Source organism: Corvus cornix, chromosome 4 (assembly GCF_000738735.6).
Source record: "Corvus cornix cornix isolate S_Up_H32 chromosome 4, ASM73873v5, whole genome shotgun sequence".
Lineage (NCBI taxonomy): Eukaryota > Metazoa > Chordata > Aves > Passeriformes > Corvidae > Corvus > Corvus cornix.
This window is the reverse complement of record NC_046334.1, coordinates 32,441,509-32,460,328: the sequence shown is the minus strand read 5'-3', so window position 1 is coordinate 32,460,328 and position 18,820 is coordinate 32,441,509. Positions and strand designations below refer to the sequence as shown.

General features: G+C 42.0%; 1 protein-coding gene and 1 long non-coding RNA gene across 3 annotated transcripts; one reads left to right on the top strand and one right to left on the bottom strand.

The window, feature by feature from the left end:
* Positions 1–240: 240 nt before the first annotated feature.
* On the bottom strand, positions 241–13,134 carry LOC104697080 (alcohol dehydrogenase 1). The gene is made up of 9 exons (XM_010411657.3): positions 12,964–13,134; positions 9,280–9,381; positions 7,967–8,105; positions 5,842–5,929; positions 5,514–5,733; positions 4,555–4,815; positions 3,887–4,022; positions 2,474–2,612; positions 241–602 (listed from the first exon to the last, which is right to left on the bottom strand). Exons 1-9 carry the CDS (start codon positions 12,979–12,981, stop codon positions 578–580), a joined length of 1,128 nt encoding a protein of 375 aa, XP_010409959.1. The 5' UTR covers positions 12,982–13,134; the 3' UTR covers positions 241–577.
* Positions 9,361–18,789, top strand: LOC109146299. Of its 2 annotated transcripts, none has more exons than XR_002048230.1 (2): positions 9,361–9,544; positions 18,358–18,789. It is a non-coding gene; the product is annotated as an uncharacterized LOC109146299 (long non-coding RNA). The 2 variants fall into 2 exon arrangements; XR_005601739.1 differs by lacking the exon at positions 9,361–9,544 and adding an exon at positions 15,780–15,850.
* The last annotated feature ends 31 nt before the right edge of the window (positions 18,790–18,820 follow it).

Here is an 18,820-nt window from a genome sequence, read left to right as displayed (position 1 = left end):
GAGTGGTGAGACATTTTCCAGTACCTGAATCTGTGATTTGCTTAAATATAATTTACTGAAATTATTAATTCAAACACATGGTTACCATAAATTTTAATTTCTGCTGTATCATTCCTTGCCTATTAGGCACTGGAATGATACAGTCATTCAGGACAGATACACAGTTATAACTTAGAGTTTTACTGTGCTGAACTGCATGTACAAATTTCTTAAGCTTGCACTTTTATGGAAGCCCAGAGAAACAGTTTCCTTCATTTTTATTTTATTGAAAGATTGCATATTATAAGTAATTTTAAAAATTCCAAACTTTTTGTAGCACCTGTGATTCATAACTGGCTATTTAAAAATTGCAGCACAATATGAAGGATTTAAAACAAGAATGAGGAGACAGAAGGAAAAAGATTGCTTCATTTATAAATGCTGTGCTTGAAATGTGGGGTTTGAGCTTGATCCTTTTATTCAAGGGTAGTGGTAGATCTTTCAGGAAGGTCTTGGTTTGCATTTTGTATAAGTTGTATTGGAGGATGGTGAAGTTCATACTGATGGTGAGCCATCTGCTGCTTAACATCTGGGAATCCTAAAACATCAGGACAGTGCGGATACTGCAATATAAAATGACAAGTTAGTGACTAGAAAATCCCCATGGCTAACATCAGCAGAACACTTCTGTTTTCTCTGATAATCTGGGCTATTGCTGCCAAACAGGGTACTCCCTCCCTGCCTGCCCCCTGCCCCAGCTTGCAGCAAATGACAGAGAAGATGTGCAAACTTTGCTGCAGATGTAGAGAACAAAATTCACAGAAGACTGCAAAGCTTTCACTAATAAAGCCCAGGCCTCCTGGTAATTAATTACCAGCTACAGCCTGAGAAGTTCCTCAGAGAGGGGCTTAGACTCATCTTTCCAATTACAGGGTAACTGGTATAGCTTATTCTGCAACACTGCAACACTGAAGTATTGTACTCCATAAAAATGATCAGCTGCAACATGCCTCCATCTTCAGGCTGACAACCTAGCAAAGCTGATGGCATCTCTGTCCTCACCACTTTCCCATTTGTTATACTAAGAACTAAAACTAACATTTATAGTCTATGTAAAATAAGGACAGTCAAAAATGAAGTGTGTGCTGCGTCGTTAGAACCTGAAAACAAACCTCAGGGCCTGAAATTCTTCTGTTACTTGCTTTTTATATTCAGAGCAAGTAACACCTAAAATAACTGCTAGCGAATGACAATTAAAAGAAAACATTAAAAGAAAAATTCTCCAGCCTCTGTAAGTTATAAACATCTAGAACTTTCAAAAAGGGTCCCCACACATACTGAGATATACAAATGCATTTCCTACTTCTGCCAAGGACAATTTTCAATTCCCATTGATGCCATGAAGATTTTTTGCCTTTTCTTTTATACCCCTGTTATACCTTTTTACAGCTTCTGTATTCTTAGTGCTTTTTGCCTACATTCTTGGACTTGTTTGTTCAGCTAGGAGACAACATTTTAGAAGCTTCGTAGGTAGGGGTTAGTGTGCCCCAGACCCCAAGGTCCTCTCCAGAACACATTTTGTAAACTAAGATAGAACCATCCAGGGGAAGGGGGGGCTCATTCAAGCCTCTCATTGGGGAATGTTTGATAGATATGCTAATTAGTAAGACCTATAATGTTATACCAATTCTTTTGGGGGTGTGCATTGCAGTGTGCATTTCAGTGTATTCGACCTGGATGTAGTACACCTAAGGATCCTTAAAATAAATACCAAGGTAAAATCCCTTTTCCCCTTCTAACTGTGTATGACTCTTGATTTTAAGACCAGGAAAAGGCATCACCATGGGGAATCTCATCAAATTTCTCTATCAAAAAATATTCCCAGTTTCAATACCCTGTGAAAGCAGAGTCTGACCTGAACTTTCACAATATTTGAGGAAAGCACAAGACCTAAATTCTGAGTTTGCAATGTATATGTATACCAAGCACTTTCCCTTTTTAAAAGCTCTGAAGTTCAAGAAAGTACCCAGTGACTTAAGGACCAATTGGACTGGGACTCTGTTCCCTAACTCACAAGAGGAACAGGCTATTTCTGTGTTCCTGCTCCTCATCCTGAAATGTTTCTTGGATTATGATGTAGCTAACCCCTGGCACTCTACAGCTTGGCACCCCCATGCTGCCTTGGTTGTGTGCTTTTTTTCCAATGGGTATTGGGAAGAGACTTCCTCAATTGTGTAGTCTTTTCTCTCTTTGCCAGCCAGTGTCTTTGCTCCAACTAGAGTCTGAAAGTTCCTCTGCAAGCGCCCACTGCATTTCAAAAGCTGAAGGTCTGCTGTCTTTATTACTCCAGCTGCAACCCATGGGAACACACTGGGAGGGATTAAGGGGCATGGTGGCCTGCCTTACCCATTCTCTACCAGAAGGCAGACTTTGTCTTACCATACATCTCCTTTAGGTTATTTGTACAGAACCTTTACAATGAAACAATGTTTACCTCTCTCCTGTCCTTAGAAGATCAAATCCTTCATTGATCTTTGTCCAAGGAAGTGTGTGAGTTATTAATGGATCCAGAACAAACTTTTTCTTCATGTAGTCAGCAACCAGTTTAGGAACTGCATCTTTACTCTTCCAGCCTGAAAAAAACCCCACAGACAATGCATAGTGATATTAAATGCTTCTGAAAATGCATAAAACCCAGGGCAGCTTAAGTTTTTAGATAAACTTTCTATAGCAGAGTAACGGGATGAAATGTTGCAGCCTGGCTTTACCTTTGTAACACAGGGTGCCAGCAGGAAACACATGGGACAAAGCACAGCTGTTCCACGTATCACAAACGCAGCAGAAGAGCAGTACAAATCTCAGTCTTTACAGAATCCATACTTTCCCCCACATTAAACATGGTTTCAACTTAATCACGTTTCATAGAAAAGCCAGAGTGCTGACATCCATGTTGGTAAGTGGAAACTTGATTGTCTGCTCAAAATTGGAGAGTGGGTGGTGGATATGGCTCTCTTCCTACAAGCACCACTAGATAAAGGCGTCATAAATAGTAGCATACCCTTCCAGAGAAACCTGATTTGTTTCTGCTATTTTATTCAGGTGTCTTTTGAATACATGGGAGGACCTGGTTACGAGTGAGAAAACCTGTTGTTGGAAACAAGTTTTCTGTGGCCATCAGCTTTGTGTTGAGTGAGCTAGGACTTGTTGAGTGTGGGACTGCTGGGGCAGCTCCAGAAAGAGAAGGAATGGGAATGGACTGTCGTCAGCTGGCCAGGGGCTAAGCTGGGGTGTGACCTATGTGGAAATCAGCTGGGTATAACCCCTGATGTCCTTTACAGTCCTGACTCTCCATCTCTCCTGCTGTCTCTCCCTCTTTCTATTCATTACATTCTCCTTTTTGCACTTGCTCTTTTTCTCCCCTCCCTCTGTCCTCTCTCCCTCTTCATGATTTTTTCTTTTTTCTTCCTTTATCTTCTATCCTTTATCCCCTCTTATCTTTCTCCTTACCTTTTTTCCTCCTCTTTATTTTTATCTTTCCTCCTCCTTCCCTTCCCCTCCCCCTCCTTTTCTTTTTCTCTTCTTTTTCCTCTCTTCCTTTTTTTCTCATTTTCCCCTCTTCTTTCCTCCCTATTTTTCTCTATTTTCTGTCTTTTTATGTCTTCCTTTCTCTTTATCTCTTCTTCTCTTCCCTTTCTTCCCCCATCTCCCTTTCTGTTTTTTTCCTTCCTTCTCTTGCCGTTAACTAACAGTTCCCATAATTAATTCCCTTTGAACTTCGTCAGCAAAATAGCCATCAATATTACTTCCAATAAGACAGTGTAAGCAATGAATTTGATATATCCTATTTCATTCAAGACAATTTACAAATTTCCCAAGCCAGTTAAATCACATCTTTCCAAGTCCTTACCTCCAAAGACGGAGCCTTTCCAGCTGCGACCAGTGAAGAGGAGCATGGGATCAAAAGTGACCTTTTGTTTTGCAGGGGGCACACCTACAATCACACTGACTCCATAGTTACGCTGGCAACAGGCCAAGGCTGCAGTCTGCATTAGAAACAGAGGGACACCCAGAATCAGGCAAGATTTGTCTTTAGGGCGCAGAAGTTTGAACTCCATTTCCTCCTCTCAGGACTCTGCTTGCAATTCACTTTTTGTAACCACAAAATTCATTTTTTGAAACCCCATCAAAAAATGTCCATTGTATCTGCTCCCACCATTGTATCTGCTCCCACCATTGTATCTGCTCCCATTGGTTAGGTATGTCCTGGCTTTGCTCTCCTCCCCCATTTTGTCTAAGCCATTAGTGATAAGCCACAGTTGGAGAGCAGATAATGAGCTATGTGAAATGTAGCCACCCTGGTTAGGCCAGGGCACTACAATGGCGTTCCCTTTCCTAAATTTCTGAGCATGCGTCTATCCCTGCATCTCAGTGGCCAATAGCTGGACTTAACAGGTTTGAAGTTAGCTCAGTACTTTGCCAGTGGCTCCCAGCTCCTCCTCCTCGGTGTTTGGTGGCTTGGTGAAGAGAGTGCTAATGAGCTAATGCCTTGTGTCAGCCCATCTTTTGGTTGCATACCATGGTATCCTCACGGCCGATGACCTCAAAGGAATAGTCCACACCCTCCCCTGTCATTTCCATCAACACCTCGTGGATGGGCTTATTGAAATCTTTAGGGTTGATGCAGTCGGTGGCTCCCAGCTCCTTGGCCTTGGCAAACTTGTCCTTGTTGATGTCCACAGCAATGATGCGGGAAGCTCCAGCCACCTTGCAGCCCATGACAACAGAGAGGCCAACTCCTCCGAGGCCGAAGACGGCACAGGTGGAGCCTGATTCCACCTATAATAATAACAACCACGTAAACATGGCACATTGTTACAGGCTAGGGAAAATACCATGCATTTCCTCATTATCAACATGATTTCACTTAAGCCACTTCTTGCAATTTAGAGATTACCCGCTGAGAAGGAATTTGCACATGCATAACTGCTAGTGCAGTAGCCAACTATACTGTTATAATCTACACATGACTAAGAGATATTGTCCCTAAAATACATTTCTGAGACCAGAATTCTGTTTTCATTATATGTCTCATCTTTGGCTTAGACACACCTTTTTTTTAATGATGCTTTATATTCCAGTTGTGTTAAGATCTGTAATGTCACTCCACTGTAGACAGGGCCAGCTCTAAAAGTCACATTCATGAATTGCTACAAATTGAGTGTTGCATATATAGGCTTCTATGTATTCCTAGACTTCAGTTACAATGAGCTCTGTTGTAACATTTTTCTAGGGGTGATAAAGCTATGAGGGAAAACTTTATAGATGGTAATAGGTAATTTTACTGGATTTTGAATTGAAGACTTCTGAGTACCCTAGAGACAGAATCTGAAGTAGGTAAAGAAGTAGTATCTTCTTTCCACACTGAACTAAACAGAGTCAATACTTCCTGGCTGCCATGCTGATGATCCACTTGCAGGCCACACAATCTTGAACAGACCCCATAAAATATCAGAAACACCCACCACCATATTTACCTTGGCAGTCTGCAGAGCAGCCCCATAACCTGTTGAAAATCCACAGCCAATTAGGCAAACTTTGTCCAGAGGAGCAGCAGAATCGATTTTGGCCACAGCAGATTCATGCACTACTGTGTATTCAGTGAAGGTACTTGTACCAATAAAATGGTGAATTGCTTTTCCTTTACAGGTGAATCTAGTGGTACCATCAGGCATTAATCCAGCACTTGTACCAAGGCTGTTTGAAAGATGACCAGAAATAACGGCAAGTGAGATTTGTTGTGTGTAATCAGTTTTGTGTAAAGTAAAATCTAATTAGGGTTGTAAGTAATCCAGGAAAACTCACTCAGTTTTACTGCACAGGTTACCCTTGGTGTTTAAACAACTCTTGCACTCCCCACACTGTGGAACAAAGAGTGGAATAACCTTGTCTCCTAGGAATAAAACAGTAATGACAGGATTAAAAAAAGGCAAACAAGAAGCATGCAGGTAAGAACATGAAGTGAGTGTATTTAATCCCCAGGTAAATGTGCACTAGGAGTGCAGTGATGGTTTTATTTCCTTCTTCTGTAATGAACCGTCTCTGTATTTTATATAGAGGACATAATTAGGGCAAATTTATGACAAGTAGTTTTGATATGCAAAATTCCCGATGTCTTTCCACAGAACTGAGTCAGACCTATGTCATAAAATCATGTTATCTACTGACACTTCTGAAGTACTTGCTCAGCAGTTTATTGCATCTCCTGTGTAAAAAGAAGGTAGTCATACACCTTCTTTTAGTAAGGAAATTGAGATAAAAATTGACATCCACTAAAACAGCAGATTGGAGTGCCAGGATAACAGGGCTGTAAACTGTGCATACAAAGAATGGGGAATTAAGCATTAATTTGCATTATTTTGAGCATCTTTGCTGTATAGCAGTCCTCTTACTGTTGCTCTGAGTAAAAACAGGTAAAATACTTGTCTGAGAAGCAGTGGCACACACAAGCTAAACCAACATCTCTAATTCTCTAGCACAATTATGTGATTAACAAAGTAGCACATAGCTTCCCAGTGCAATTTTTTACCCCTGTGCAATTTCCACCGCAATGATATATGGTAAATATCTAATAATCTCTAAACAGGTATTTCCTAATACAGATTAGTTTATGATTTGCCAATTTTAAAATGTAGCTAATCCTTGACACATTGAAAGTCAAGGGAAATTTTTGATTTCCACTAAAAAATGAAAAATTCTTACAGAACATTAAATGCCCCCACTACCTCAACCCTGAGTTAACTTAGAACTGTGACATGGGCTTAGTAATCACTTTGCTAAAGAAATATTGCACAAGTTGAAGCCTTTTTTCAGAACATGGAGGTGTAAATTAAGCAACATCTGAGAAATGTGATTCTGTGCATGTATGTCTTCAGGCCTGCTATTTCAGCTCACCTGGAAACACGGGGCAGCTAGAACTAGACAACAGAGAGATTTATGAACCGAGACATAAGAGAAAAACCAGCTAGAGCTATCACTAAAATTTGCAATATGCATTTTATTTGGAGTTAAAGCAGAAATCTGTAATAAGAATTTTTCTTATACATACCAATCTGCTTTGGACAAACTTTATACTTGTCAGTATGGACAAAGACACTGGAAGTACAGAGATGTTAAAAGTGAACTACTCAGGTATCATAGCAAACTGCCTGAAAATTAAGAGATTCTGTGTAGATTTTTTTCACTGCATATTTTCTCTTAAAATTTAGCCCTTGTTAGAATTTTTTCAGTCCTATAAAATATACAGGAATCACAGCTCATCTTGCAGCAGTTGGCTGAAAATTGTCATCTTTCACTGACTATCTACGCACTGTAGTTCAAAGAGAATGTAGGGAGAGGAGCAGCTGGTCCAGATGAGCATCCTCAGAGCAACTCAGTCCTCAGGAAGCAGTGCTGCCTCACCTGCACTGGTGCTGCCCACCTGCAAAGCCTGCAGCAGGGTGGGCACCCCTGTTTTGCCCTGATGCTTTTAAAAGACCTAAGTTCTGATCTACTGAAGTCAGTGGATTATTTAGGTGTTAGGACAATTAAAAGAAGGTGCTTTATTGTGTAGCGCTTTGCCTTATTCTTGAGAAAGGTGAGCTGTATAAATGGTGTTCAAAGAACCTGCAGCTAATGCCTGATTTCATAACAACAGCAAAGACTCTTCATTCTTAGTCACATGACCGAAAAAGCACTACGTATGTGGAAAGCAAGCTGCAGATGTTTTTGCCAAAACCAAAAGAAATTGAGTAGAAAATCTGAAAGTAAATCAATATTGGGAACACAGAAAGGTGTAAACAGCAGGTTTATATCCTTTGAGGTACCCTTTATGAAATTGAAATTGGAATATTTTCCTGTGCAATAAAAATACTCATGAATGTAATAATCTTTGACTTCAGGAGGAGTCTGGAAACTCAGCACAGGGTTTGTTTCCAGTGCTGTTTCATACCTGGTTTGATCAAAGTCACTCCTTGCCCAACACTCTCCACAACACCAGCTGCTTCATGCCCAAGAATTATTGGAAAAGGCATAACCAGTACACCAGTTATCACATGGTCATCAGAGCGACAGATCCCAGTGGCCATAATCTGATTTACAGGAAAGACAAGAATATTTCTGCGTTTAACTATGTCACGTCATATGCAGAAGCGAAATTGTATTTTACATTTGGAGAAGCCACTTGCTCCCCTCTAAAACTCAATATGCACACAATAAATCTACAGGTAAAACAGATTTGGTTGTGTGATTTAAGACTTTTGTGGTATGTATTAGTCTTTAATCTACAGGGCAGAGCTCCTTTGTGAATGTTTGCTATGCAGTACTGAGCTCTATAGGGAGTCGGATGGATTTTCTGTTGAACGTTCTAGCAATACAATTGTATAGGGGGAACAGAATAAATTATTCCTACTATTTATAGATAAATAGATAAAAAGAAAAGTGTGTAATATTATGTAAATGTAAAATTATGTAAATACAAATTAACCTTCACATAGTATTTATAAACATAGAAATACTGTGTATATTTTATATTTATTATATTTAGATTATATGCCAATATATCATAGATATTGTATATAAATTATGTATTATACAATGATTTTTTATTCTAAATAATTACATAATTCTATTATTGTATTGTTTATATATTTTAAATATTTGCATATGTTTCATTAAAAGAATTAGGCTACACGTAGTATTTTAGATGATATTTTGTCTTTTCTTGCAGCTAGAACAGCAGTATTTCTTTTGAAACATTCAGGTGTGTATTTACAACTTTTATTCTGACAAATGGATTTGTCAACCCCATGAGAGGGTTTTCCTCATGTGTGTAACACTTGAAACTACTCGTAAATGAAGGCAGCTGCTGAATTCCACTGAGGCCAATATCCAGGTAAAAGACAAAGCTCCCCGCCCTATTGAGCTATTTCCTAGCACAAGTTCAATCAAGTGAAAAAATTTTCTTGCTCCACTCTATAGGAAATTCTGATTTTTGCCTTGTACTGTAATTTTTTCAGCGTGTTAGAAAAACAGATGTCAGTTAATATAAAATCCAACACTGAAAACCTTCTCTTAAAAAAAAAAAAAAAAACTTCATTATCAAATTTAGGACTTTGAACATGTTACATAGGAGCTCACTGACTAGTAACTACTTACTAGTAGAATGTTTTCTGACTGGGTCTTATAAATTTATAGGACTAATTCTGATTAAAAGCAGGACAGAATGCAAGTCATAGGAGTTGTTTTAAATTTTATTTTTAGTACCTTTATGCGAACTTCATGTTCTTTTGGTGGGGCAACTTCCACTTCCTCAATACTGAACGGTTTATTGGCTTCCCACAGCACTGCTGCCTTGCATTTAATAACCTGCAAACAAAGCAAACGGGAATGGCACTTGCATTTTCAAGTCATCACGCAGACAGATTCTTCCGTTTCTGCATGTGAAGCTCCTGCTCATATTTGTGGAGAAGAGAGGGAAAAGTACAGGGAAAAAATCCCAAACAAAACAACCAAAAAGTCAACACCAAAGGTCAGTGTAAGCCTATTTTTTTCACCCTTGAAGATCATGTCTGACTTTGCTCATATTTCTGTCACATCAAGTTTTCAGCTGCATGTGTAATAGTCTCCTAGGATAACAGGATACCTTACCCATTCTCATTGCTCCTTTGCTAACTTCCTTGGTGGATTTCTTTTGCGGCGTTGAATTACTTGTCTGTATTTGTATCTTCTTAAAGATGGCACACTAAATGATGTCACTTCTCAGGCTGTGATAAAGTCTGTATTGCCTAGAACTGCCTGTGTTGGGAACTGAAATTGCTAAAAATGGAATTCAGAGCCTCGTACAGATTTATGAACATTCTAGTAGAGCCTGAGTTCAGCCACGAGGTGATGGCTGAAAGGGCACCTCTGCAAACTGACGTACCACTCCACAGAGGTAATCTGAAACAGTCCCTTTAGTGTATATTATCCATGCTACAGTACCCTCCTTCTCAGAAGGGATGTTTAACTCAGGTGGGATTACTACCCAACTATCCAAGACAGCTTTTTTTTTCTTCTGTTAGACTGAAGTTTGTCCATTAACTCTTCAGGCTTTGTCCTGGTACTGACAGGCTTTAGGGCTCCTCTGGCCATCTGCCACTGAGAGAAAAATGCCCTCAGAAAAGAGAAGAGCATTGTCCACACCTCATCCTAGGCTCTCAAACAGGTTTCCTCCCTGCAAGCTCAATCCTAGTGTATTCAAAACCAGTAGGACCTCTCTGTCCCCATAATTGCTGATCTTCTGTGGAGGTGTTTAAAGATCTCATCCTAGTTCTTTAAACAGCCCCAGGCCCTGAAATATGATTTTCCTGGGTGACGTATTATTAAGGCCTCAGTCACTCTGTTAAGTCTATTGACTGCAAGTTTTCAGGTGGCATTATCTTGAGAAAGAAATGGAGAGGAATCAAGCCCATGATGCAAGAAATTTAGCACATGCACGTTTATCCTGTGTGACTGGGACAACTTAACATCGGTGTGCTGCAAAATTCGCAGGGGAAAACAACAAACAAACCAAATTTTTAGTATCAAAGGCTTTTGAAGTAGTAGAAATAATGTCTGATTATCCACAAACTGAAAACTGGTAACAAAGGAAATAATTACTAGGAAACGCTAAACATATGAAATAAAATAGCGGACTTTCAGCATCTAGACACGGAGTAGGATGGGCACAATGCTTTTGTCCTGGGGTGACTGTGTGATACTGCATTCTGTATCGTCTGCCCTGGGCCAGACATGAGTCCTGTGCCTTCCTGTGTCTTTAAGCTGTTTCTTAGGAGAGTGGGGAGAGAAGCCAGGCAAATTTTTTGGAGCAGTTTGTGCTCAAGGACACACACACTCCCCTGTGTTCCTGCTGCTACAGAGCTGAGGAAGCACCTTCCTGCTTTTTCCCAGCTCTGGGCTCCTTTTCTCAGGAGAGAGACAGAGAGTTAAAACTCTTTGCTTTGTAGCTAGCCTGCTAGCTGAGGCAAGAACTTTTCTTGGGACTGTTCTGCTCCGGTCTGGAACAACATCACCGGGAGGCCCCACACCGTGGCCCAGAGGGGGCCATGCCGAACCCCAGCTCCGGAGAGGGCAGAGCCACATCCACAGAAAGGACTCTGAAATCTACCCAGGTTTCTTCTCCACAGCGAGAGGTTTTATTATTTAACATTATTCACTCTTTTCTGTGCCTGCGTGCACCCTGCTTGTTAAATAAATGGGTTTTTTTTCACTTTCCTCTGAGGAATTTTTTTTTTCCCGAACCTGGTGAGGGAGGGGCTGCTGAAATCTGCCTTCTATTAGAGGATATGTTCATTTCGGACATTTTCCTCCAAATTTGTCTCAAACTGGGACAGCTTTGAAAAAAACTGCCTCAAGAGATATTTGCACTAAATTTACATTTAATGTTTAGATGCAAGTGTGATTTGTGAAAAAATCACAAGTGTGGTCAAAGGTCACATTTCAAAGGGCACCATTTTCCAGGACACTTACTTTTAAAAAAAAAAAGGCAGTTTATGTATTTATATTGTATTCCACATAGCACAGTGGTGATTTCATGACTTGCACATGCAAAGCGCATGTAGAGTTTCTAAGAACAAAGGTGGCCAAAGGTGGATTGCCAAGAACAAACAAATCTCTCCTGAAATTCAACATTAGTTGACTTTGTGTTGTTTAGTCCCTGTGAGCTTTTACAGATTGGAACAGGATCCCACACATGCAGCAACAGCACTCTATCACCCACTTCATCTGCTAAGACAAGCACAGGCTTAACAGTTTTTTACCCTGCTCATGTGTTCTACCAGCCATGTAAGTTACTGTGGCAGAGGAGGGCAGGTGTAGAAATACGCCCTTGTACAGGACACAAGAACTATGCTGCTTGGTTACATAAATTGCACTGTAACACCCGTGTTATTCCAAGACAAACACAGTGAAATCGAGGCAGTTAAGTTACATCACAACACTTCATTTACCATGCTCTGTTCAATGCTGAGTAGAGGACTGAACTTGGTGAATTTACCTACAAGTGAGCTACAATTAATTTTGCACTTGCAGTAACTCAGAGTTAAAGAGAGCATTTTTTTCCCTGTCTGTCGTTCTGTTTGGTTTTGCAATAGTGAAGACAGCTGGCAGTAACAGCAAATGATCCCGGTACTTTCTTAAGGCACATTCCGGCAAGATACATGTTTTCAGTTGTTTTCCATTTCTAGTTTCTTGTCTCTTAACCCTTCTTGCAGGTCCCTGGGTGTACATTAGCATCTTGCCAGTAGTGCAAGAAAGAACATGTATTGGTATTAACCTCCATCTCTCTTGTAATCTAATTTCTAGCAAAGATATAACTACTCACTTCAATTCCAGCTCAGTATCGCATTGCACGCGGAATTGACTTCTGGTCTTTGTTAACTAAAGTTTGGGACTTGTTATACACATATTCAAATTTAATGACTGTCCTAACGTCAGCACAATTCATCCCAAAATTTAACACAATATTAACTATGTCTTTTTTCTGGAAAAATGAGCTGATACGAATTATAAATAAACTAAAAATAGTTTAAATTTCTGTAGGATCTCAGAAGGGAAACTGGTAGAGCAGATAAATACATGGATCTAAACCCTTAGTACATTCTATCATATTTTAAACTATCAAATCAGAGATTAAAAATAGTTTGCTGTCCCAGAGGGGATGTTATTCTTATTCTGGTGCTGTTATCTTGTCTTGCTTCAAATAAACTATTGCCTTGAAGAGTTAATAACTATTTCCTAGGAAAGTACAGCAACCTGCAAATAAAAGCAGCTCTTCTGTACCAGCTTCATCCTAAACTCTAATCTGTGCTATACCACCAGGATTTACGGTGTCCCCACAAAGAATTCACATTCAAAAATGCATTACTCAGCTGCAGCAAAGAAACTTTCCTAATACAAGCTGTTGCTTACTTTGCCTGCTGTGCTCATGTTGACTGGTGTGCCTGTTTCGACTCTTGCCACTGCTGGTTTCTTGCACCAAGAGCTCAGTCAGCCCCAAAGCAGCTGGGTTGCTGGTACTGCAAGTCCTCTCCAGCACACTGGAAGCTGGTTGTGTGAAGCGCTCCTGCAAGTGGACTGCTCTGATCTTTTAGCCGAGCCTCCCAGCTCACGAGTCCCACCCCTTAATCAGAAAAAGTGCTAGGATCAGAGTAAACCACTCATCTGATGAAACCTCACTCTTTCAGTGCTTCTGTCTTCTTGATTCCTCTGTCATGGTCTTTCCTACCCTTTTTTGCAGCCCACCTGTGGTTGCCCTCAATGTCATGGGACAAATGCAACAGCCCTGGCTGGAAGCTATTTCCCTTCTTCCACCTCCCTGAGAGCTGCTCGCCAAACCCACTGCTCTCAGGGGCACTGTAGGTGCAAAGAGGAAAGGGGAGAGTGGTTCTTAAACTCACAGCAGCAGGGACACAGTGAGAACATGAAAGCTTTGCTGATGAACTCTGGTCACACAACAGCCCAGCTCATGTATTAAAACATGGGATTGTGCAAGCTGCTTCAGAAACATACACTGACTGTGCAGCTGCAGCAGTCCCTGCTCCTGAGTTCTTAGTTTTACCGTCCAGCTACTCATTAATCTGTTGGAATGGCTGTCACTTCACTGTGTCCAAGGACAATGTGCCAATCATGCTGATGGGAAAACTAAAGTCAGTAAGTCAGAAGTGCTGCCACAGAACGTGTTTCTTACCACGTGCAACACCCTGCTTGATCTGTGAGTGTCTGACCCATCAATACCTGTGAGCACAGCCCCCATCACTGCTCACATGCCCACACATTTGCCCTCTCCTGGCACTAAGTGCTGGTGCAAGGGATTGAGTGGAGGTCAGCGTTGGAAAAGTCCGGCGACTGCGGCAGGGGGAGAAATTGCAGAACAGCCAATATGGTTGATAAAAGCAAGCTCCGTTTATTAGCAATCCAGAGGCACTTATATAGTATCTCAGCTTGTTAACTCTTAAGTGGCATAAACCTATCAAAGTGCGTTTCTGCTTCTACATAAGTAGACTACATTGGCAAGCTTCTACTAGTTATGTTATGATTAAAGAATTCAGAGTTCACCCTCCCTTCTCCTGGTCAGTACATCTTATCTGCACAGCCGCACATCCTAAAAACTCCCTTCTTGTTCCCAGGCTTGTTTCTCACACAGGTGCTTTCTCATGAAGGCAGTTTCTCACACTAGCCTTTGCTTGCAGGCCTTTTGCTTGTACAGTTCCCATAATTCTATCAATGACTCATGCCCCTGATCCTCTAACTATTCTTCAGTAATTCCCCCTTTTTCTTTTTGTACAAGCAATACTTGATTGGTCACAGATGTAGTGACTTTGTATATCATCTTCTGCAAGCATTGGCATAGGCAAGGTAAGCACACTATTATTAACAATATTACTAGTCCTACAGTAATCAAATGCTACACAAATAAAACTAGCCATGATTTTAAACCTAGTAACTTTAACCATCTTTTTAAGCCGAGACCATCTTCTTTCTGTAATTGGGTGGTTAATTGATGTAACTTACTTATCTGCTTATGAATTAGGACAGAGTGGTTAGAAAGATTTATATAGCACATACCTTAGAACTCTTCACAGCTGTGGCTGTGAGCTAATAGTAGAAAATCAATTGCTACTTAATTTTATAATATTGTATGTCTAACACTAGTAACATTTACACTTAACTCATCAAGCATTTGCAAAGTTATGTTTAACTTACCCCTCTCCCAGCAAGCAAGTTTATGCAAAATAGCATAAGCCCTGGCTGCTAAAGTACCAGGTAAAAACATAAATGCTAGCCAAACTGACTGTTTTCACTTGATCTAAATGGGCAGACAGCTGATTGAAAATGTCTGCTAATGCTCTTGTTTCAAGACAGTCAAAAAACAATTTTTCACTTTACTTCTGTGTTTGGTGTTATACCCAAAAATTTATGCAACTCTCCTTTTTAGTTTTGTCTTTGGAGAAAGTTCTCCGACACCCACCACAAGTCACTAGCAACCACCCAGGGCAGCTGTTACATTCGCCCCAGAGTCTCGCTATTTCTCCTGCTATGGAGAGTGGTGGATCTGGCAAGTCCTCAGCTCCTTCACTCAGTCACGTCTGCAGCCTCTCTCAAGGCTCCTCGGGACAGGTCTCAGAGTTCCAGCTGTTGAAGTAGTGGCGTCACTTTCCTCAGGAGCTGATGCTGACTGCGCCTTCTTGCTTCGGGGTCCTGCAGCACAGCACCACTTGCTGGGCACCTCTCTGGTTAGTGATGCAGGGATGACTTGTCCCTGTTGTTGCAGGACATTCTGCAGCATTGCAGTCCACGTTCGTTCCCAGAGCAGGAACTGTGAAGGGGTTAACAACAACTGTACGATGCTGATGTAGTAATTTGAACACAGGACATCTGCTGTAAAGATAGACTGCAAAATGCTTCGTGTAGATAAGTCAGTAAGCTTTCTGATTACTTCTTGCATCATTTCTTGGTGTTTCTCCCTCTTTTGGGGCTGAGCTCCGGCAGCCCTGGCTGGCTTTGGCTTTGCAGGCGATGAAACCGCAGAAGCCGCTCTGCTGCCGGATGTTCCGCTGTTCGGCGGGGGGCGTTGCCCTCTGCCGCTTTTGGCTGGGCTTTAGGACCGCTCCGTTGCTCTGCCGCTTTCAGCAGGGCACCCGGACTGCCTGTGTCTCCTTGGCCCGCCTGCGCCCCACCCCCTGGGTCTGGTGGCTCTGCTTCCGCGTTCGCGACCATTTCTCCCTCAGATGTCGGAGGGGTAACATCCTGCTCTGCCGAGCTTAGCAGCTCCGCTCCGGTCTCTGCCCGCCGCTCCGTAAGACCCCGTCTGTTCCTTTCCCGGAGCCGCTACAGCCAGCGTTGCCACTCTCTAAAGTCTCTATGGCGGCTGCGGCCACTGTCTTTTCTGTTTTTATCTCTGTGAGAGTGCTAGTTACTGCTCTCCAGGTTACTTTGAGAGCTTTTGCTTCTTTAGCTTTCTTTTTAAACGATCTTGGATCAGCTAGTTCCTTATAAAGGTTTACTTCCTTAAGTCCCCGCTTTTCAAAAAAGCGTAAAAATAAATCAAGGGCCACCTCTGTTTCCGTATCTGCGTCCTACCGCAAGTCTGCGTCTCACCACAATATCTGCGTCCCACCGCAATATCTGCGTCTCACCGCAATCTGCGTCTAACCGCAATTCCGCGTCTTACCGCTGTATCTGTGTCTCACCGCAACATCTGCGTCCAACCGCAATCTCTGCGTCTCACCGCAATCTGTGTCCAACCGCAATCTCTGTGTCTCACCGCAATCTGTGTCCAACCGCAATCTCTGCGTCTCACCGCAATCTGTGTCCAACCGCAATCTCTGTGTCCAACCGCAATCTCTGTGTCTAACCGCAATTCCGCGTCTTACCGCGCTGTCCCTGCTGTCAGGGTCGTGCAGCCTTTCAGGTTTAGCCCTTGTCAGCCAAACGGCGGACCCCGCTTTTCGGTCGGTCCAGGCTGGAATCAGGCGCCAGCCCGCAGCTGCTGATCCTTACGCCTGCCGGCGCTGCTCTGGCGCTTCAGCTGGCTTCCCGCCGAGTCAAAAGAAACGAAGTGCCAGTCTAAGTTCGGGCGCCAAATGTTGGAAAAGTCCGGTGACTGCGGCGGGGGGAGAAATTGCAGAACAGCCAATATGGTTGATAAAAGCAAGCTCCGTTTATTAGCAATCCAGAGGCACTTAAATAGTATCTCAGCTTGTTAAGTGGCATAAACCTATCAAAGCACATTTCTGCTTCTACATAATTAGACTACATTGGCAAGCTTCTACTAGTTACGTTATGATTAAAGAATTCAGAGTTCACCCTCCCTTCTCCTGGTCAGTACATCTTATCTGCACAGCCACACATCCTAAAAACTCCCTTCTTGTTCCCAGGCTTGTTTCTCACACAGGTGCTTTCTCATGCAGGCAGTTTCTCACACTAGCTTTTGCTTGCAGGCCTTTTGCTTGTACAGTTCTTTTATTGATCCCATAATTCTATCAATGACCCATGCCCCTGATGCTCTAATCATTCTTCAATAGGTCAGCACTGCCTTTCCTGGGGACTTCAAGCCTCATCTATTTTTATATTACACCCAGCAACCTGAAATCAAGATTTTTCCTTCAGAAACAAGTGAAAAAGAGATAAAATGCTGCATGTAATCTGACTAGTAATTACTAAGTATAGCACTTTTTCATGTTTACCTGTATGACTATAATTAATTCCAGAAAAAATTCTTCTCTTCCCTAGTCATGCTGACTGCACTATTTCTGATCCAGGCCAGGATGCCATTTGCCCTCTTGGCCACCTGAGCATGCGCTGGCTCATGTCCAGCCACTGTCAACCAGCACCCCCAGGTCCTTTTCCTCCAGGCAGCTTTTCCCGTAGTGCTGCCTGGGGTTGTTGTTACCAAGGGCAGGACTTGGCACCTGGCCTTGTTGAACTTCTGTGCTGATTTTGGCTGGGGCAGAGTTAGCTTTCTTCACAGTTGCTGGTTTGAGACTGGGTTTTAGATTTGTGCTGAACGCAGGACTGATAATGTAGGGATGTTTTTGTTATTGCTGAGCGTGGTTTACAGAGCAAACACCTTTTCTGCATTTCATATGGCCACACTGGTGAGGAAATTGGGTGTGCCTGGGAGGCTGGGAGAAGACACAGCCTGGACAGGTGACCCAAACTGACCAAAGTGCTATCCCAAACCATGTGACATCATGCTCAGCATATAAAGTGGGGGAAGAAGGAGGAAGGCGTGGACATTTGGAATGATGGCATTTGTCTTCCCAAGTCACCATTACACATGATGGGGCCCTGCTCCTGTTAATGTATATATAGAAACATTTTTTATTTTTTAATGGCAGTAACCAGATTAAGTTCTAGCTGGGCTTTGGCCCTTCTAATTTTCTCCCTGCAAAAACTCAAAATATCCTTGTAATCCTCCTGAGCTCCCAGCCCTTTCTTCCAAAGGCCATAAACTCTCCTTTTTCTCCTGTGTTCCAGCCAAAGCTCTCTATTCCTCTCAGGAGGTAAATCACCTAGTGATTTGCACTTCCTAGAATAACTTGTATCAGAATGAAGTATTTCTAGTCCACTCTATTCCTTGATATTTATTTTTTCCTTTCTTCCCTTCTTTTGTACTTGGTGATTTTAGAGGTCTTTTCCAACCTTAATGATTCTATGATTCTTCTGAAGTTCCCAACCCTTTCCTTAGTGGTTTATTTCTCATATCCCTTTATGTTTCCTTTCCCCTCAAAACTTTCTGCATATCTTTAGCTATATGCATATCAAGGCCATGATTTTTTCCTTTTTTTTTTTTTTTTCCAGAAAATGGAGCTGAGGCTATCTGGAAACCATGTCCTTCGGCCTGAGTAAGTGCCTCCAACTGAGAACACTGGATGAGACAGTGGATCCTGTCTGCAGCCTGTGCAGGGATAGGCATCATGGTCTTTAGGCAGAAGGTGACAACAAAAGAGACTGCACATGGTTTCAGTGAGGCACAAGTGGACTTGCATAACCATGTTGCAGAAGCTGCTTTATTTGCTTTGCTCTGCCAGATTCCTAAAGATAAGTGAGGGTGAGACTCCAGCTCAGAGGATACACGGGCCCTGGCATGCAGGGAAACCACAGTGCCGCCCCTTTACAACTTGCTTGCACAGGCCTCCTGGCTCAACCCTTTGCCAGAAAATACTTCGCTGATCCCTAGACCTCTCCACTTTTAGGGCTGTTCACTATGAAAAGAATTTTTCTTTATGTTTATCTACATATTTTACTCCTTTTTATACAATTA